This window comes from Balaenoptera borealis (assembly GCF_965194805.1).
Source record: "Balaenoptera borealis genome assembly, chromosome: 3".
In the NCBI taxonomy this organism is placed as follows: Eukaryota; Metazoa; Chordata; class Mammalia; order Artiodactyla; family Balaenopteridae; genus Balaenoptera; species Balaenoptera borealis.
Genome location: NC_138866.1, coordinates 124516930 through 124539036, shown reverse-complemented (window position 1 = coordinate 124539036; position 22107 = coordinate 124516930). Strand labels below are relative to the sequence as shown.

At 37.6% G+C, this 22107-nt stretch overlaps 2 protein-coding genes across 3 annotated transcripts in view; one reads left to right on the top strand and one right to left on the bottom strand.

The window, feature by feature from the left end:
- FBXO22 (F-box protein 22) overlaps positions 1–12725 on the top strand; it is a 33135-nt gene extending 20410 nt beyond the window's left edge. For both annotated transcript variants that reach the window (XM_082387036.1, XM_082387037.1), the window contains exons 6-7: positions 3742–3907; positions 8991–12725. In XM_082387036.1, the coding sequence (XP_082243162.1) occupies positions 3742–3907; positions 8991–9408 (584 nt within the window). In that variant the 3' untranslated portion in view covers positions 9409–12725. The remainder of the gene's footprint in view (positions 1–3741; positions 3908–8990) is intronic.
- NRG4 (neuregulin 4) overlaps positions 9805–22107 on the bottom strand; it is a 128574-nt gene continuing 116271 nt past the window's right edge. The window contains exons 8-9 of the mRNA XM_082387083.1: positions 21546–21628; positions 9805–12481 (exon numbers count right to left, since the gene is read on the bottom strand). Coding sequence (XP_082243209.1) covers positions 21612–21628 — 17 coding nt within the window. The 3' untranslated portion in view covers positions 9805–12481; positions 21546–21611. The remainder of the gene's footprint in view (positions 12482–21545; positions 21629–22107) is intronic.

Below are 22107 nucleotides of genomic sequence, written 5' to 3'. Positions count from 1 at the left end.
TCTGTAAGGGGCCTGGTGGAGGCCAGCTCCCAGGTTACGGTGCTGGCAGGATACAGCCCCTGAGCTTCTCTTTTTTTTAATCCCCTACCATGTACGTAAAGTGACACGGCTTCTCGTTGAACGACATCAGAGAGATTTTTGGATAAGGTGCGTCTCAAAAAAGCATGACAACTACGTGAAAGCCAGAGCAGCACAGGTGACCCCTAGCTGGTTTGGAGGATAGGATGCATGACTTCTTTATTCTCCCTCTAAATATGATGTTTACTTCAGATTCATTTGATTCAAGGTGAAATAGCGTCTTGAGTGTCATTTCATTATTTGATAACTTGTGTAACTCGTGGTCGGGGCCCTCAGTTTAGCCAGAACATGTTTTGATAGCTCTCCTCTATTGAACCTTTACTGGGGGCCAGGCACTGGGCAGGGTTGGATGCTTCCTTATGACATGATCGTATTTAATCATCACAACCACTCTTGAGACTTGCTCCTGCCCCAGTTTTAGAGGAGGCAGCTGCACTTGGAGAAGTCGAGTAAATTGCTCAGTCAGATGGCTGCAAGGGGTTGAGCCTGAGTTCTGACCCAGGTCTGACTCCAAAAGTCATGTCCTAGTGTGCTGACTTCATATTTATACATGTTAAGTGTAAAAAAGATGGGTATAAAGATACAGGGAAGGAAGTGATGCTAAAACTAAGGTTGTGAGGAAGAGAGAACACAGCTTCTGTCTATGAATTGTTCATGGTATTAGCCTCTCATTTCAAGTAGACATTTTCTTTCACGTAGGTTTTCTACATGCATTTAGATTACATCACTTTCAAACAGGCCATAAAACAGCTGTCTTCAGAGAGGCTTCCCTGAAAAGAGTAGAAATCTGAACACGCAGACCTAAAGCCTTTTCAAGCAGTCCTGGCCAATCTTTGGAATAGTTCTTCATAGTTGGCTTTCCTGAATCTGATGCTGGTCTTGGTGTCTAGATTTGATTTTTTTCCTTTTAACCTTCCAGCTTGAGCATAGCTATAATGAATTTATATTCTGCCTTATTTGAAAATGCATTTAAGGCAGCATACAAAGATACATAGACTATCAGTGGAGGAATTCTGAGTTGAGGGACATGTGTAGGAGGAATATAGTGCAACCAGGATGGAGGGTAGTACATGAGATACAGACCATCATCATTTGCTAGATGTGGGCCACAGGTTTGGCTGAGCTAGGGCAGAAGAAGCATTAACTCTTCCCAGTTTTCTGAGAACTGAGATAAATTCTAGTGGATCCATAAGCCCTTATAATAAATAGCTTGTTTTTCAAGCTGTTTCTTACCCCATGTCACTCTATGAACACCAATGGCATCACCCCAACTATGACTCCTTAAAATAAAAGCAGTTGTAGGATCCAAACCAATGAGGTCTGGTTACTGAACTCTCTGCGAAATCTAAGAATGTTTAGAGCTGCCAAAGGAATGGATGGCCCACGTGCTCTTCAGCCACTCAGTCTGCTGTGACTTAGATCTCATGCTGGATTTCAGGGAACAATGAACTGGAGCTTGCACCTTTTATAGTTGGGCTGGTTGACTACGTCATCTGCCCAACAAACATCGGAGCTGAGAATACGGCTAGCGTGCTTTCTTGAAGTTGAAAGTCCTCAGATACTTGTACTGAGCAGAGGGCCCTCCTGTTTCCCCACAGAGGCAGGACTGAAGGCAGTGCCAGGATTTACCTCAGAATGAGCTGGGTAGTCGTCTTTTCAGGCTCGTGTATCTTAGGCCTCAATTTTTAGCGGCAAGGAGTTTGAATCGTACCTTCCTTCTGGTACATGATACAGACCTGTCTGCTGTGTCAGGCAGCCAGCCTGGGCTAAGGCAGGTTTGTTCTCTACGTTGGGTGGGGGGAAGTGAGTCTAGTTTCTAGATTTGTGTGTGTGTGGTCCTGCTGTAGAACAAGACCACTGGAGGAGGATGTTGAAAGCACTCGGTGTGCGTTGGATGAATAAGGGCGGTGCCTATAGAACATTCAGATGAAAATTTTAGTAGGCAATTGTGAAAAAGGGCCTAGAGCTTAGAAATCAGGAAACAGAGAGATTTAGAAGTTTTTAGGTTTCTAAAACTTAAAACAGAGTCAGGAGATGTGGGGCTAGAGTCTGCTAAGATGCTGTCCTGGGCCAGTCACTTTTCTAGGATTAGCAGCCCTTCTTTGTAAAATAAGCGTAAACTGTTGATCCCACAGGCCTCTTCCGACTCTGAAAATTCATTCTAAAAAAAAAAAAAACATTCTCTGAAAATTTGCTGGGCTGGTCTGTGTGGAGAAAAAGACCTTTTAGTAATGGTTTGGGGTATATGGTATCTTGAAAGTACTGGTTTGTACTAATAATCCTTCTTACTCTCCAAATCAGTGATGTCCTGTATAGAGAATTAGAAATGGACCAGAGGCAGTCTCCCTAGATAAATCATTATTTGGTGTTAGGAACTGGTCATTCACCTCCACCCCACCCCGTTTGCTTAAGTGAGCCTTATTTCTGGCAACCTTTACCCTTACGTCTGTGAAGATGGAAGTCATGTGGCTGAGTCAGTGGAAACTCAAATGTGGGTCAGGTGTTTGATTTTTTTTTCTTTTTTGTGTCCCAGAGCCACCTCTTTGGCAAATTTCAAGTTGATAGTGTATAAACAAGTTGCAAGAGGCACATGTGAAACCCTGGGAGCTTGTAGGGGAGAGCATGAGTACTGCCTGCCTCCTGATAGACTATGCTGCCCTCTAGTGGTAGCTGCTTTTCATCCATATGCTGCAGAATTGAATATTTTCCTGCTTTGAAATGAGTTTCCAATGGTTAAACCACCTTCACTCCCACTCCCTTTCCTGGAATATATGGATAAGGCCTGTATTTTAATGGTGTATTAGTTTCCCGAGGCTGCTGTAACAAATTAGCACAAACTTTAGTGGCTTAAAACAACATTAATTCTATCACAGTACAGAAGGCCAGAAGTTTGGAATCAGGATGTTGACGGGGCTGCATTCCCTCTGGATGCTCTAGGGGTGAATCTCTTGTCTCTTCCACCTTCTGATGCCATCGACATTCCTTATGGCTGCATCATTCCAGTTTCTGCTTCTGTGGTCACATTGCCTCTTCTGTCTGTCTCTATTTCTCTTATAAGGATACTTGTATAGTATTTAGGGCCTATGGATAATCCAGATGATCTCATCTCAAGATTTAATTACATCTGCAAAGACCCTTTTTATTTTCCAAGTTAGGTCACGTTCTTCTTTCCAGGGATTTGGTGTGGATATGTCTTTTGGGAGACCACATTCAACCCACTACAGGTGGTTAGTGCCGTTTCTGTCCATTTTCTCTGGATGTTTAAATTCCCACTGCATCTAACTCTGTCCTTCGTAAATCAGTGTTCCCTTCCATTCCAGGTGGTGGCCGTGTGGAATGGCTTGCACCAAGGTCCACCAAGGGTGCTGCTTAGTTACATAGCTGCTTCCTTATTTGTGTTGAGTGTTGATTATATTATTTTCAAATAGCCATTTAGTTCTTTTAATGATGAAAAATTAATTATAGCAAAGATTTTGAGTAATGTTAAAGTTTGCCCAAAAAAAAAAAAAATGGAGGACTTGACAGCTTAAACAGTAAATTGCACTTAACTAGGCATACAGGACATTAGCAGTAACATTTCATTTTGCAAAATAATTAAAGAATTCCTTTTTAAGGATTTCTTTTTAAGGCTATCTTTAATTGTTTCTCTTCATTTCTCTGCAGGTCTTTTAGATAACCCCGAGCTTCGTGTGGTCCTTGTATTTGGCTATAATTGCTGTAAAGTGGGAGCCAGTAATTATCTGCAGCGTGTAGTCAGCACTTTCAGTGATATGAATGTCATCTTGGCTGGAGGCCAGGTGGACAACCTGGCATCGCTGACCTCTGAAAAGTATGTCTGATGTGCTTCTGATTTCTTCTGTGCATCATGGGAAATGTTCTCAGCTTTATATTACTTTGGGTTTTTAAAAAACATGCTTAAAGAATTGCTAATAGTTCATTCCGTTTTGTAATAGACATAGGTTGAGGAGCTCACACAACGTAATTCTGCTTAACTTTGAAGAATGAAATTTATATGTTATCCTTTAAGAACTTAGTTGGACTTATACTCTCCTCAAAATTGACTTTCAACATTGTCTACTGAGCTCCCTTAACAGCTCTGTAATCTGTAACTGCAATACAGTAAGTCCCCTACGTAACGAACCTTCAAGTTGCAAAACTTTTGTGCGTTTGCATGTCCAGTCATGTAAGTTAGTTCACGTGACTGGCATACATTGTCACACGCGTGCATCCTCTACAGGTGGTTATGCTTTTGAGTACTTTACAGTACTGTATAGAGTACAGTAGTACAGTATCTTTATTTAAAGCCCAGGATGTCCGGAAGCAAGCATAAAAGCAGCGGTGATGTAGCTGATACTGCTAAGAAACGCCAAGCGAAAAGAACTGAGAGAGTGGAGCGAGGTGAAAAGATGGTAGATGTCGCTCATTATTATAACATGAATCGTTCAACCATTGGCACGATTCTAAAGAACAAGGACAAGAACATGTGAAGTCTGCTGTGCCGGTGATGTTGACAATGTTACTGAAGAAGCGTGGAAAAGTGATGGAAGAGATGGAGAAGCTTCTTAGTGTGCGAATGCAGGATCAGCCTCAGTGTTGAGTCCCGCTCAGCTCAATGCTGATTCCAGAGAAAGCTAAAAGCCTTTATGAAGACTTGAGGAAGAAACATGGTGAAGAATCAGAGGGCACATCTTTTAATGCCAGCCATGGCTGGCTTCATTGGTTTAAGACTAGAGTCAACCTTCATGATGTAAAAGTAAGTGGTGAGGTAGCGAGTGCAGATATGGTAGCTGCCCAGGAATTTCCTGAAATGCTTCGAGAAATTACTGATGAAGGCACGTATTTACCTGAGCAGGTTTTTAATGTGGATGAGACAGGACTGTACTGGAAGAGGATGCCAGACCGAAGTTACATCAGTAAGGAGGAAAAGTTGATGCCAGGCTCTAAAGCAGCAAAGCATAGGCTAACTCTGTTGTTTGGTGGCAGTGCTTCCAGCGATACGAAGCTGAAGCCTCTCTTAGTTTATCATTCAGAGAACCCAAGAGCCCTTAAAAACATAGCCAGGGGCTCTCTTCCTGTTGTGTGGAAGAGTAACCCCAAAGCCTGGGTTACGTAGGCCATTTTCCAGGACTGGTTTGTCCACCACTTTATCCTGAAGGTAGAGAAATACTGCTTGGAGAAGGACGTCCCATTCAGCATTCCTTTGCTGCTTGACAGTGCTTTGGGCCACCCCCCCATTCACGGATGGCTTTCATCCCACGTCAGAGTAGTGCATCTGCCACTGAATACAATGTCTCTCATCCAACCTATGGACCAGGGAGTTATAATGACTTTCAAGAAATATTATTTATATCACACTTTTCGTCAGGCAGTAAAGGCAAGTGACAAATCAGGAACAACCTTGTGACAATTTTGGAAGGACTATAACATCTACAAGGCCATAAAAAACATTGACTTTGCTTGGCTTGAGGTTACGGCTGTCACCATGAATGGGGTTTGGAAGAACCTTTGCCTGCAGTTTGTTCATGACTTTTGTGGATTTGAGAAGGTGGACGAGGAGTCCAAAGAGGTCTTCAGCAACTTAGTGACCCTCAGCGAGAAGCTGGAGCTAGATCTGCAAGAGGACGACTTCATTGAACTCCTCCTTGCTGTGCAACATGAGGAGCTTACTAATGAAGACCTGATGGAATTGGAGGCCCAGAGAAAGGACACAGAAAAACAAGAGGAAGAAGAAGTAACTGAGGAACCGAAGAGATTCACAACACAGGAAATGGCAAGGGGATTTTCTTTATTTGAGGAGGCGCTGTTAACTTTTTGAGGCACAGGACCCGAACGTAAAACGGTACACAAAGGTTGCAGCAGCCGTTCAGAATGCAATCCAGTGCTACCGTGTCACCTGTGACGAGAAAGAAAGAGCTACTACCCAGATATCACTGGATCATTTCTTCAAGAGGGTAGATAGAATTGAATCCAGCAAGGAACCAGAACCTGTGGCATCAACGTCAGGCGTGAGTGAAATTGCAGCTTGCCCTCCGTCTCCTATTGCTGACGATCCTTCAGCTCTACCATCTCCCACCTCCTCTCCCTCCTCCAGTCAGTAACTCTTCTTGCCTGTTCACTCGATGCCAGCCCCTGTATGCCAGCTGCTGTACTGTACTACTGTACTTTTCAAGGTACTGTACTGTAAGATTAAAAATGTTTTATTTTTTTTTCTTTTTTATGTATTATTTGTGTGAGAAGTATTATAAACCTATTACAGTATAGTACTATATAGCCGATTGTGTTAGGTGGGTACCTCGGCTAACTTTGTTGGACTTAACGAACAAATTGGACTTAAGAACACGCTCTCGGAACAGAACTTGTTCATATGTAGGGGACTTCATATGGTTCATATGTATGTCACTTCCTCTCTGGTTCTGTTTTCCTCTAAAGGAAATGTGTGGTTCAACAGTACATTTTTATGGTAAAACTTCTCAGAGCCTCTAATACTGTGCTCAGTACTTTGGATCTTTTAGAGGGAGAGGGAATATTATTACCTGTGGCCCTTCTTAAATCTATTTGGCCACAAAACCTTTTGTCCATGGAGCATCTTGCAGGCCGACTGGTATTACTTGGCACACATTTTTGGAAATGCTGTACTAGATCTTTTTTTTTAACATCTTTATTGGAGTATAATTGATTTAGAATGTTGTGTTAGTTTCTGCTGTAGAGCAAAGTGAATCAGTTATACATATACATATATCTACTCTTCTTTAGATTCTTTTCCCATATAGGTCATTATAGAGTACTGAGTAGAGTTCCCTGTGCTATACAGTAGGTCCTTATTATCTATATTATATATAGTAGTGTGTATATGTCAGTTCCAATCTCCCAATTTATCCCTCTCCCCCCCTCCCCACCCCCTGCCACTTCCCCCTTGGTAACCGTAAGTTTGTTTTCTACATCTCTGGCTCTATTTCTGTTTTGTACATAAGTTCATTTGTACCATTTTTTTAGATTCCACATATAGCAATATTACTTGGCACACATTTTTGGAAATACTGTACTAGATCTTTTGAAAGGCTTTTTCAAGCTCAAAAATGATGCATCTTTCATTTTATTATTAAGGCTTTTGTTTTCAAAGATAAAAAATATTTGCTCTTCTATCTTGAACCATTACTACTTTTCCATTTCCAACGAAAGTATGTAGTATTTTGAGTTTGAGCTAATTAAGTGGACATAAATATCAGCTGTTTCCAAAAGCAAGAAAATGAGACCCCCCCCCCCGCCCCCATCCTCCAGATGTTTCCTGCAAGCACTAGTGTTTGTTTCTCTCTATATTTGTGTTTAATATTTGGATCCTAGAGTGGTGACATGGAGACACACTGGTAGAGATCAGTATCATTAAGAGCAGCTTAAATCATCCCAGTCATAATCTCCCTCCTGGTAGTCAGCACTGATGGGTCAGGGAAAGCAGATAGCTAAGTTGAGTTCCCTGGAACCTGAGAAAGAAGGGAGGAAAGCCAACTGCACTGAACTCTAAGCACTGGATTTCATGCATAAGTATACCTGATTCTTGTTAGCTATCTGTGGGTTATTTCTCCTTTTGCCTAATTTTCCTTATTGTCTTTGAAATTATATACAGATAGGGCAATGGCGATTTAACATAACAGTTGATCTTTGAAATGCAACTCACTCAGACATACAACATCTGAGGTGCTAGCCTGTTAGCATGGCTGTCTGTATATAATCTACTCTTTATACCTAATATGGGAAATATACCCTCAACAATCATTACCTCTTACATGACACATTAATTTTAACGTGGTCTTTACACTGTGTCATGGAGTAAGGGAAGCCATTGAGTAAATCAATGCTCCATGTTAATGGTGTCCAGATAGGAGCCCCCCTCCCTCCAAAAAAAGGTGAATAATTCTTTAAGGCAGGAGACTCTTGTTGCAGTTGTATACCAAAGAGGAAATGTAATAAGGTTAAAGGAACAGCAGCGGACTTTAGAAGATGGATTCTGCCCCTCAGAAACTGGATTTGCCACTAGTTAGCCTTAAGTCGCTTAGTGCTTAAGCTTTTTAAGTCTTAGTTTCTTGTTAACCCACTGAATCCTGCCCATTTCGTAGACTCAGATGTTGGTAAACCTGATAGAAATGTTAGAAATGTAAGGTACTTACTTGGTTTTCCCCCAATGGGTGTTCACTATATTATGCTTTACAACTTTATTGGCATTTTATTTTTATTTTCTTTAGTAACCATAAAATATTTTATTAAAAAAAAGTACCAGGCAAATAGAAACAAAATGTATGATTTTACCTTCAGATTAAGCTAAATTATCAGGTCAAAGCAATAAAAATAAGATGCAGCAATATAATCTATTCCTTTATGGACCAAACAGCATAGAGCTTAAAACTTCTGGAATTATGGGTTCTTAATAAAATTATCCTCCATGATTGAATATTTAATACACCTCTTTTAGAATTTGACAGCTGAGGTAGGGGAGAAGAGATACCAAAGAGGTAAATAATACCAAAAGCTTTAATACATATTATAGTATATATGAATAAAATTGTAAGATTCCTTTTTCAGGGAAGTGAGAAAGGTAAGAATACTCTGTACCCTTCTAAAACTCAGGTTGGATTTTAGAAATCTTTGTGGAGATGCATTTGCCCCTTTGTATCTGTGACTGAGGAGATGGTTGCTTTCTTCTCCGTAGATCTGCCTTCTGCATTCTTTTAATATGTTAATTTCAGTAGTTTAATTTTTAACCCTTATTACAGTCCTCTGATCAGGGAGAGAGAGCCTCAGACTAACTGTAGACTAAGGCAGCACTTCCCAACCAGTGAATCAGGAGGATTTTTCTTTTATACTGTAAATTTGAATGGTGTTTCATGATATATCGCCACTTTTCTAATTTAACTTTCTAGGAACCCTCTGGATATTGATGCCACCGGTGTGGTTGGACTGTCATTTAGCGGACACCGTATCCAGAGTGCCACAGTGCTTCTCAATGAGGATGTCAACGACGAGAAGACTGCTGAGGCTGCGGTGCAGCGCCTCAAAGCAGCCAACATTCCAGAGCAGAATACCATTGGCTTCATGTTTGCGTGTGTTGGCAGGGGCTTTCAGTATTATAGAGCCAAGGGGAATGTGGAGGCTGATGCATTTAGAAAGTTTTTTCCTAGTGTTCCTTTATTTGGCTTCTTTGGAAATGGAGAAATTGGATGTGATCGCATAGTCACTGGAAACTTTATATTGAAGAAATGTAATGAGGTAAAGGATGATGATCTGTTTCACAGCTATACAACAATAATGGCACTAATTCATCTTGGGTCATCTAAATAAAGCCACCTGTAAAGTGGCTTTCATAATGTATAACTTTCGGGCTCTGTCTTTTCCAGAAAATGGAAACTTGGGATATGTATATTACAAACAAAAAACTTTATATGTATCTGTTTTGTAGCTTTGACACTCTAAAGATTATTTAGTAGTTTTTAATATATTAGATGAAGGACAAGTTTGTACATAATGTAATGCAAGACCAGGAGTTGAGAGCTTTTGCATCAGGCACAAGTGAACCAATTATGGCTATATTGCACCAGATTATGTAGCTGCTGTGTGATAGGACTTTAGTCTTCTGCATAGGAAGACTGAAAAAGGATTCATCAACAGAAAGGAGATTTAAGACATTCCATGACTACCTCTGCAATGTTAGATGATCTTTCAGCAGAATCATGAAGATCTCCCTTAATAAAGGAGAAAAATACACAGATGGCTTGGGAAATTTTTCTCTGCTTTACAATTTTACCATTTTTTTCAGAAGCTGTAACAAATTACTGACTTTTTACTTATTTGATAAATGTTAAATAACTATTTTTGTTTTAGTACTCTAAAGTTGCTTAGTCAGATAAATTGCCAAGACTAATCAGTATTTTATTACCTTATAAGGAAAAAAATTTTCCTTTTCCCTCAATAAAGAAATTGCAACAGAAAATTCTTTTTTTCACCTACTTCTATATAACTAATTGGCAGATGAGACAATTACATCACCTTATTTTGGTTTTATACCAATAAAACATACCTTGGAAACTCAGATAGCTGTGTACTTCATTGCTTTTAGTGAGTGAATGAAGGAATCCTTTAGAAAAGAAAAGCCAGAATAATGGTATTTGTTAGCTAGCAAATCCTGGCATATTTCCAGTAAAATGTTTTTCAAGTTTAAATTTCTCATTATGTAAATATCAAAAAGAAATCTGTGCAGAGAACACCAATTTCCCCCCAATATCCATTCTTTCCTTTTCAAATAGTCATAAAACCTTTGATTTTCAGCTAGGCACATGCACACCACAATAAAGACTACATCCTTGTCTCCCTTGCAAGTATGACTGTTCTGGCTGGTGAAATGTGAGGGAAATGATAACGTGTCCTTTAAAACAGTGTGATCGTTTTTTTGTTTGTTGTTTGTTTTGCCTTTTTTCGATCCTTTTGCTTAGAAGTGGATACAATTGTGAGCCATCTTAGACGCTACAGAAGAGGCAATGCTCTATTGTGGAAGAGGACCACACAGAACGAGCCTAGGTTGCCATACAGTTTTGTTGAAGTGCTACCATTACTGATTTTGACTGCCTATCTCCAGAGTGTTTTACAAGACAGAAATTAACATCATTCTTGCCTAAGGCACTTGTTTTTTTTCAGGTCTTTGTTACAGGATATCTGTATTAGCATATTCTAATACAGTATGATATAATATATGGCACTTTTGTAATAGTCCGTGGTTCTAACGGGGTAGAAGAAAACTTGCAAGGTAAGTGAAATCACATATATTAACATTCCTGCTTTTCTATTTTTAATCACTTTTTTAAAATGAATTTTTACTTCAAAAGATTTTTTTTTCTTGCTGTTTATTTATATGAATGATAAAAATACTTAGAAGTTTCTTTAATTTATGGTTATACTCAATCTTAGTTCCTGAAGCAAGTCCAAAGAAAAGTTTGATTGCCATAGAACTTTTAATCTGTGAATATTAATATTTAGCCATTTTTATTTATTAACTCTTCTATTATTTGCCATTGGTACCCATTATCAAGTAGACAATATCTCAAAATTTAAGTCCTTGGTTATGCTTACATAGCATGTAAGGAAAATACTTTGTAAATTTTCTTCGTCCTTGATATTAACCAGAGTTGACTGAACAGTAGAGGAAAACGGATTTTGAAAACGGAAATATGAACAAAATGCACCAGTTGAATGAATTGTTTTATTTTTTTCAAATTAATACATAAAATGTTTTATTACTTCTCAAAGGAGAGTCTGCTGCAAGGTCATTTCATACAATATTCGAGGTTAATATATGGCTCCTTTTTATAGCTGAGACTTTGGAGCTTGTTATGAACAATAAATTCATTTGGCCACAAGATTGTAACCCTGGTGCAGAATAGAAAGGGAAGAAGTTGAACCAATTGAAGGAGTAGTACTGATGAAAACAAAAGTTATTGGCCCTGCCTCTCAGAGAGAGGCTTTGACATTCTGTGGAAAGGTGGGGGGGATAATAATTTAACCAAAGTTAAAACAATTTATTACGGTTTTGAAAGGCTTGTCTTAAAAGCAAACATTAATGGAAAAGTTTCTGTTTCAGCTAAAAACATACTAAATTCCTAGAAATGGCAACTGTTGTAGTCATTTGTGAAACTGGAAAAATGATCACATGAAAAAATTGACATGAGCACAAAAAGAGAAGATGTACCCTTACTGTTTTCTTTACAGTACTGAGCTGTCTTCTATCAGATGACAAGGATAGGATAGTTTAATCAAGGTGTTTAAAAAATATTGATTTCCTTAATGTGCTTTCAAAGTAGAATCTTTCTGCAGCTACAATTTGCCTTGTTAAAGGCTGCTTCAAAGGAATAAACTCCTTGAAAAGCCAAGTAGCAATATAAGAAAGAGTAAGGAAGCTTGGAATTAAGATCTCAAAACAGACACCCTATACATTGTTATATTTAATAGTCTGTGACCTAGAGTAATGAAGGGGGTCCAGAAGGCCAGTTCACTACTGTAATTAATTCTCAACTTTGCTTAAACCTGCATCATTGGTAAATAAAACAACTTTTCAACCTAGTAAGAGAAGCCAAACAGCAAGAGTTTTGCCACTAATTTATATTACAAATTTAACACAATGAACATGCAAAGAATGTAAAATAAACTTTTACAAATCTGAGAATTTCCTAGGCATTCTGCAGAAATTTTTGAGAAAAAAATCTACTTTTGTCATTTTGTGCCCAGTCTAACCCATTTGAACACCACCATAAATTCCATTTTAATGAAAACAGAAGACTAAATCCTCTTGATTTGAAATTGAGATTTTAGATGACTGACTTGGTTTTCATTTGTAGAAAGGGAATGAGTCTGCTTAATGAAAATCCTAAAATAACAAAACATAGTATTAGTAATAACATCCTTGTTAAATAAACAAAACTAATATCTGTGCTATGTAAAGTTTTTTAAAATATTAGACTGTAGAGAAAAATAATCAGATATTTACAAGACGTGTTATTTTTGTTTCATTTCTGCCTTATGCCATGATGGAGGCAGAGTAGAAGAATATATGCTACTCTAAAGTAGAAAACATTGGCAGAGGCCAATAAACTTCATTTAATGTCTTGTTACTAAGAGTGTATAGAGCATTTCATTTCATAAAGTTTTTATAAAAGTTACTGTTCTCTAGTGACATCACAGCCAGTAAAAAAGGCAAGATTGATAATTACAACAAATTGGAAAAAAATACATATATTCATTAATTTTAAATGTAAATCAGTGAAGATAATTGAGACCATTTTCTTAACATTTACACAATACCTCCACATCTAACCAAAATTCAGTCACCATACATGTATCTAAAACAAAACTCTGTTCAAGGCCTAGTCAGGATACTAGAATTACAGATAGGAATAAACATAATTGACCTGAGTGACACTAGCAAAATTGTGTACTACAGCACTCCAAGCTTTTGTTCCTCCACAGAAACATTGAGGAGGTAAGGAAAAAAGCAGCAACTGTGTGAACCAAACTTGTTGGCGCTCTGGAAAACAAAGGTTTACAGCAACTAACACAGTGCCCAGTGAAGAAATCCCATCCTCAAAATGGTAGGAAAGTTTTGTGATTTTTTACTCACCCTTGCCTCCCATGCAGTGGTGCTCTTATTCTTAAAATGACAGCAGCCTGGTTTTCAGTTCCCTCCCTCAAACCAGAAGAGGAAGAATAGACTTTATTTGCAAATCACTGTTTGTCTTTTCTAATCTGTGGGGGGGATTAGAAGGACTGACTCAAGATGCTCATCACTGTTTTGCATAACTTGGAAATCGGGCAAGAAAGAGTAGGCACTGCTTGTGAAAGCTGCAAGATGACTGCAGAATCACAGGCACCTGGATATGGGTGAAGACATAAAACAGGCTGTGTAAGGCCTAGAGGAGAAGCTGGGGTGAGATTTTTGAGAAAATGGGCATTCAAAAACAGTTGTACCCAGGGGAAGATATGGAATGCCAAATGAATGCACAGGCAAAACATGCTCAGAAAAGATTTAAGAGAGCCTTAGGTTTTCATCTTGGTCTGATCCCTAGGATAGAAGCAGGCCTAGCTAAGAGCTGCAGGAGTGCCTTAGCACACAGCTGAAATGCAAAAAGGAGAACTGGCATTCAAGGAAATCTCTAAAAACAGCTGAACATGAGATAATAGGAACAGAGGCTTCAATGATCACACACAAGGGATAGTCTTTGTAAAAATAGCTTGGAAAAGTCTCAAAAACAAATGAACAACAGCATTCAGCAGTCAGCAACAACTGGTAAACACTGGGAATAGAAGAGAATGTTATATCCAGAATTACAGTATTGTAATAGTGAAATGCCCAATTTTCAACAACAAAAAACCTGTAAGGCACACAGAGAAACAGGGAAATGAGGCCTATTCAATGGAACAGAAACTGGCCTGGCCCACACATTGAACTTACTAGAAAAAGACCTTTAAATATGCTCAAAGAACTAAAGGAAATCAAGAAAGTGATGAATAAAATGAGAATACCAGTGGAGAGAAATTATAAAAAGGAACCAAACAAATTTTGGAACAGAAAGTTACAATAACAAAATTTTCACTAGAGGGGTTGAACAGCAGATTTGAGCAAGCAAAAGAACTCATCAGCAAAGTTGAAGACAGGACAGTTGAAATAATTGTGTCTAAGAAAACAAAGTAAACAATCTAAGGGATTTGTAAGATACCATCAAATGGAGCAAGAAACATTACAGGAGTCCCAGAAGGAAAAGAGAAAGCTACATAAAGTTTATTTGAAGAAATAATGACAAAACTTGCCAAATTTGATGCAAGACGTGGATGTGCGTATCAGGAGGCTCAACAAACTCCAAATAGGGTAAAGTCAAAAGAGACACCAAGATACATTATAGATGGTCCTTGACCTAGGACAATTTGACTTAGGAATTTTTCAACTTTACGATGGTGTAAAGATGATATGTGTTCAGTAGAAACCATACTTCAGGTTTTGAATTTTGATCTTTTCCCAGGCTAGCAATATGCAGTAAGATATGCACTTATGATGCCTAGCAGTGGCAGAGAGCTGCAGCTCCCAGTCAGCCACATGGTCATGAGTAAACATCTAATACACGTACAACTATTCTGTTTTCAGTACAGTATTCAGTAAATTACATCACTTCAAAATAGGCTTTGTATTAGATGATTTTGCCCAGCTACAGGCTAACGTAATTGTTCACAGCACATTTAAGATAGGATAGGCTTAGCTATGATGTTCAGTAAGTTAGGTATATAAAATGCATTTTCGACTTATATTTTCAACTTACCATGGGTTTATCAAGATACAACCCCATTGTAAGTGGAGGAAAATCTGTATAATTAAGCTATACAAAGAGAAAGAATCTTGAAAGCAGCAAGAATGAAGAAACATCACATAAAAGGGATCTTCAATAAGATTATCAGATTTCTCAAAAAAACTGTCAACCTAAAATCTTCTATCTGGCAAAACTGTCCTTCAAAAATGAGGGAGAAATTAAAACATTACCGGACACTGATGATACAACTGGACCTGCCCTGCAAGAAATGCTAAAGGAAATTCTTCAAGTTGAAATGAAAGGACAAAGGATAGGAACAGGAAACCATATGAAGAAGTAAAGCTCTCCAGTAAAGGTATACATGAACAATTATAGAAGGTAGTATTATAACTTTGATTTGTAACTCTTTGTTTGCCACACAGTTTAGGAACTAACATATAAAAATACAGTTATTGGTTTATGTTTTTAGTTGGTTTATGTTTTTAGACACAGTGCTTAAAGATGTAATCTTGTGACTGACAGTAATAGTTGAAAGGGAGTGAGGGTGAAGTTATATAAGAGCAAAGTTTTTATGCACTATTGAAGTTAAGCTGCTGTAAATTCAAATTAATGTCATTACTTCATGATGTTAAATGGAATCCCCATGGTAACCACAAAGAAATAGCTATAGAATACACACAAAAGGAAAAAAGAGAATTTTAATGTTTCACTCTAAAACAAAACACAAAAGAAGACACTAACACAGAAAATAAGGAGCAAAAATATTCCATGCAAATAGTAACCAAAAGAGAAGAGTATACTATTATCAGACAAATAGACTTACAACCTTTTTGGATTTAAAGAGACAGAAAAGTACATTATATGTTAAAATGTTTTATACAACAACGATGTAACAGTTATATACATTTACACATCTAATAACATCCTCAAAATACATTAAGCCAAACACAACATACCAAAACAGCACTGTTTTCACTGCACCCCATAAGACAGAAAATTCTAGCTGTAAATGCTTACGTTAAAAAAAAAAATCTGAAATCAACATTCTAACTTTATAACTTAAGGAACTAGAAAAAGAATAGACTAAACCCAAAGCTAGTAGAAGGAAGATTAGAACTAAGATAAGCAAAATACTGAAAAGGAAATCAATAGAAAATTTTGAACTAAAAGCTAGTTCTTTGAAAAGGTTAACAAAGTGGACAAACCTTTAGCTAGATCAATAACAAAAGAGAAGACTCAACTACTAAAAACAGAAATAAGAGTAGGGTTATTACTAACGAGTCTACAGAAATAAAAAGGATCATAAGAGTACTATGAGCAGCTTTAAACAAGTTGAATAACCTAGATGAAATGGATATATTTCTAAAAACAAAAACACAACCATACTAAGACTGATTCATGAAGAAATTAAAAATCTACATAGACCTATAGCTAGAAAGGAGATTGAATCAGCAGTCAAAAACCTCCCAACAAAGGAAAATCCTGCAACCTCTGGCTTTACTCAATTCAACCAAACATTTAAAGAAGAAATAACTCCAGTCCTCAAACCTTTCAAAAAAATTCAATAGGCAGGAACACTTCCTAATCCATTGTATAAGGCCAGTATTGCCCTGATACCAAAGCCAGCCAATGACAACACAAGAAAAGAAAGTTAAAGACCAATACCCCGATGAATATTGATGCAAACATCTTAAAGTATTAGCAAACTGAATTCAGGAGCACATTAAAAGTTTTATACATTTTGAACAAGTGGATTTATTGCTGCAATGCAAGGATGGTTCAACAGATGAAAATCCAATCAAATACAATACACTGCATTAGCAGAATGAGGGTCCCACATGGATCCCATCAGTTGATGCTGAAAAAGAATGTGACAAAATTCTTTTTGATTAAAAAAAAAACCACCACCTCCCCCTAGGAATTGAAGGAAGCTACCTCAATATAATAAAGACCACATATGAAAACCTTATAGCTAACATCGTACTCAATGGAGACGGACTGAAAGCATTTCCTAACGATCAGGAACAAGACAAGGATGCAACTTTTACTACTGCTATTCAACATAGTGTTGGAAGATCGAGGCATAGTAATTAGTCAAGAAAAAGATTGAAATTAGAAAGGAAGAAGTAAAATTATCTCTGCAGAATACATGATCCTATATGTAGAAAACACTAATGATCCCAGAACCACAAGTTCTGTTAGAACTTGAAACAAATCAGCAAAGTTGAAGCATACAGAAGCAACACACAAAATCAGTTTCCTTTCTGTACACTAACATGAACAACCCAAAACAGAAATTAGGATAACTCCCTTTACAATAGCATCAAAAACAATAATATACATAGGAATTAACTTAATGAAGGTGAAAGACTTGTACACTGAAAACCACAAAACATTGCTGAATGATGTTAAAGATGACACATAAATGGAAAGACATCCCATGTTCATAGATTGGAAGACTTAATACTGGTATGATGTCAGGTGATCTACAGATTCAATGTAATCCACTTCACAATCTCAATGACATTTTTTACAGAAATAGAAAAATAAGCAGAATATCTAGGATCCCCAAATAGCCAAAACAATCTTGAAAAAGATTAAAGATGGAAGGCTCACACTTCCTGATTTCAAATTTTACTGCAAAGCTACAATAATCAAAGAATAAAGAATCCAGAAATCCTCACATATATGGTCAAATGATTTGGGGGAAGTGCACCAAGACCATTTAATGGGAAAGGACAGTGTTTCCAACAAATGGTGTTGGGAAAATAGGATATCCACATGCAAAAGAATGAAGTTGGATTTTTATCTAACACCATATAGAAAAATTAATTCAAATGGATCAAAGACCTAAACCTAAGACTTAACTCCACTCTTAGAAGAAAACAGGGGAAAAGTTTCAGGACTTTGGATTTGGCAGTGATTTCTTGGATATGACACCAAAGTCATAGGCATCAGAAGAAAAAACAGACAAACTGGGCTTCATCAAAAATTAAACATTTATGTATCAAAGGACACTATCAACGGAGTGAAAAAAGCAATCCACAGAATGGGAGAAAATATTTGCAAATCACATATCTGATGAGGGATTAATGTCCATTAATATATAAAAAACTACTAAAATGCAACAATAGCAATGAGACAACCCAAATCAAAACTGGGCAAAGGACTTGAATAGACAGGTATCCAAAGAAGATACAGAATGGCCAATAAGCACGTGAAAAAAATGCTCAACATCACTAACCATTTGGGAAATGCAAATCAAAACCATGATGAAATACCACTTCATACCCATTAGGGTGGCTATTATTGGGGGGAAAAAAAGTGTTGACAAGTATGTGGAGAAACTGGAACTTTTGTGTATTGCTGCTAGGAATATAAAGTGGTATAGCTGCTGTAGAAAACAGTATGGCAGTTCCTCAAAAAATTAAATACAGAATTAGCATTTGATTCAGCAATTCCACTTCTGGGTATTTATACAAAAGAACAGAAAACGGGCTTGAAGATATACTTGCACATGTATGTTCATGGAAGCATTATCTCAGTAGCCAAAAGGTGAAATGACTCATGTTCATTGATTGATGAATGAATAAGCAAAATGTGGTAGATACATACAGTGGAATTATTCAGTCATACAAAGGAATGAAATTTGGATACATACTATAGTGCTGATGAACCCTGCAGACATGGTAAGTGAAATAAGCCACACACAAAAGGACAAATACATGATTCTACTTACATGAAGTACTGAGAATATTTAAATACTTAAAGTAGAATGTTGGCTACCAGGGTGTTGAGTGAAGGAATGGGGAGTCACTGCTTAATGGGTACAGTGTTCAGTATGGGATGATGAGAAAGTTCTGGAGATGGATGGTGGTGATGGTTGCACCAGTGTGAATATAATTAATGCCACTGAATTGTATACGTAAAAATGGAACATCTTATCTATGTTTTTCTACCATAAAAACTTCTTTAAACCACCAAAAAAAAGTCATATAACCTAGCTATTAAAAAAAAAAAGGTTATCAAGCCACAAGACACAGAGGAAGGTTAATTTGTATATGGCTAAGTGAAAGGAGACAGTCTGAAAAGGCTACATACTGTATGACTCCAACTATATGACATTCTGGAAAACTATAGAGATAGTAAAGGGATTAGTGGTTATCACTGTGAGATTGGGAAGGGTGAGTAGATGGAGCACAGGAGATTTTTAGGGTGGTGAAATTATTCAACATGATACTGTAGTGGTGGACACATAAAATGATGCATTTGTCAAAAATCCATAAAACTATAACAAAAAGAGGAGCCTTAATGTAAACTATAGACTTTTGTTAACGTTGTTTCATTTGTTTCATTTAATTTATAATTGTTTCATTTATATTAGCAAATGTAGCACACTAGTACATTTTACACAGATGTTTAATAGTAGGGAAAACTGTATGGGAGAGGGAAGTATATGGGAACTCTGCACTGTCTTCTCAATCATTCTATAAATCTGTAACTTTTAAAAAAATAGTCTGTTAAAAAATTCGATGAGGGTTTTTCGTTTTGTATACTCTAGTGTCTCAAGCTCATATGTATTAGTTGTAAGTGAATGATGGGTAAATGAATGAGCGAATGAATGAATCAGTGGCACTAGTGACAGATTCAATTCACAGTGCTCACACTGGGCTAGACTGTTGGGAAAAGTCAGTGTGTACCAACTGAGGGATTAATAACCAGAATATCTGAAGAACTAAAATGCAACAACAGCAACAAGAGACAACCTAGTTCAAAATAAGCAAAGGACTTGAATAGGCAGGTATCCAAAGAAGATATACAGATGACCAATAAGCACATGAAAAGATGCTAAACATCACTAATTAGGGAAATGCAAATCAAAACCACAATGAGATACCACTTCACACCTATTAGGATGGCTATTCAAACAAACAAACAAACAAAAACAAGTGTTGGCAAGGATGTGGAGAAACTGGCTTGAAGGGGAAGTTGTTCACAGGTGGGCTGTTACGTTTGGCCAGAGCTTGCTCCTCTGCCTCAACCATTTACTAGCCTAGACCTTTGGTGTTCAGAACTCCCACTGCTCCAAGCTACTCCACAACTCTTCATACGTCCTGAAAGTTGCCATTGGTTTTTTTCTATTATATTTCAGGGTAACTACACAGTTGGAAAAACTGAAGAAACTGTTCTGGCCTAATGAATTCTTTATTTTGCTCCTAATAAGGTGAAAACCTCACATTCTGCAAAATCATGCCCTAAAATTAAAAGCCTTTTGGGGAAAATAAGTTTGGAATTTTGTAACCTGAGCAGTAACAAAAACTAGAATCCTAAATTTCCACTAGTATCTGCACTGCAAATTAGTCCATCTTCAGTATACTTAAACTTTTGGGCTTGTGTTTCTTTCAGATATAGATCCTTGAAATCAATTGCTTCTCATAGAGAAACGATTTTCATCAATATATTAAAAATATGATCTAAAGGTAGCTGCCAATGATAGGGATAGAGCAGGATAGTTACACAGGTAGTTTTAGAAGTCCCACTAGGGGATTATAGACACAAAGGGAACTTCGGGAGACCATTGTAAGCTAATGAACACTCAAGAAAGCAATCAGAACACTATGAAACAAAACAGGTCTTAACAATGAAACCATGCAATAAAAGCATGAGATATGCCCCAGGCCATTAAGTGAAAAAACAAGGCCTACAGCCTGCTGGTCAAGGTCAGCAAGATAATGATCTTTAGGACATGCATCTGAGCATGTACCAAGGACAGGAATACAGGGGAAAGGTGGCATTCCAAAGTAGAAGACCCTCATACTGAAATCTGAGATGATTTAACATATTTTAGTCTATGTTACCACCCTTCTGCTGATTTGAATAGCACCATGACAGTCCCCGTTTGACCAAATAGGGTCAAAAACTCCTCTGCCCCACCCAAAGGAGGAGCTAGTGATGTTAAGTGTGATGTCTACTCAAAGAATGTGGAAGAAGGTGGTCTTCTCCCACTTCCCACTTTTCCTTTGATTATAAAAACGTAGCCCACTTAGTTCTTGGGGCAGAGCTCTCTTGCCTGCCCACTTGTATCCTTCACAAGCATCCTATACTAATAAATCCACTTCTTACCTCCCACTTTGTCCCTCACTGAATTCCTTCTGCACAGACATAAAGAACCTGTGAGTCATTAAGTCCTGAGACAAGTTGTGTGGTTTCACCTTCATCAATCAATGCTTTTTTTCTAATCACCGGGTGAAATGTCTTCATGCCTTACCTGTACTTGCAGCTTTCCCAGACAGCTTAACACAGTGAAAGCCACTAAAGCCACTCCTTGCCCTTAATTAGGATTTTCATCTTTTCTCTTAGGGTCTTCATACATTGCTAAAAGTTTCTCCTTAGCTGTGAGAAAGTTTGCCTCTGGATGCCCCAACACATTAGCTTACTGGGAAAAATCATGTTTGACCAATGCAACTTTCACATAGGATTAATATTACTCCCCTATTTACTGACTGCAAATGAACTAATAATATACGTGACAGAAACACACATACCTTGCAATAGGACAGACTGTGTTTCAGGGTATGATAACTTTCAGTCTTATTTAGAGAACAAAGAAGGATTAACTTGTTTAATTTCTTTTACCTTTTGGTGTTTCATTTTCTGCCTTTGTAACAAAAAGCAGTGATTTGGGTTCACTGTGATATTTCTTCAATGTTCTCCATGACCTATAGAAAATAAGAATTAAGATGTTTTCTCCATCTCAGTTTTTCTTTATATGCACACCTGCCAACACATTTTTATTTTATTCACACATATTCATCCACCCCTTCTGTTTGTGATATGAAGAGTTGAGGTGAACTAGCCTAGAACATACAAATAAGCCGCACAATGCTCCTCAGAACACAGAAGAGTTGTGTCAGCACCTCCATTCAGATCTCACAGAAGAAAGTGTCCCTGCCTTTCCTCACTGCCTGTTTTCTGTTACCTGAAGTTCTAACAAACCTGGTGAATTTTTTTTAAAGATACTACAAATGATAAAGAGAGTAAGGGGAAAAGATTGCTAGAGTGAGTCATTCTAACGGCAATAAAAATTAATAACTGATGGCAAGAAAACAAGAAAGTAGCAAAAACAAAACAAAACAACAAAAATCAGGACTAAAAACCAAAACAAAACAAAACAAAAAACGCTGTGGCTAGCTAGGAC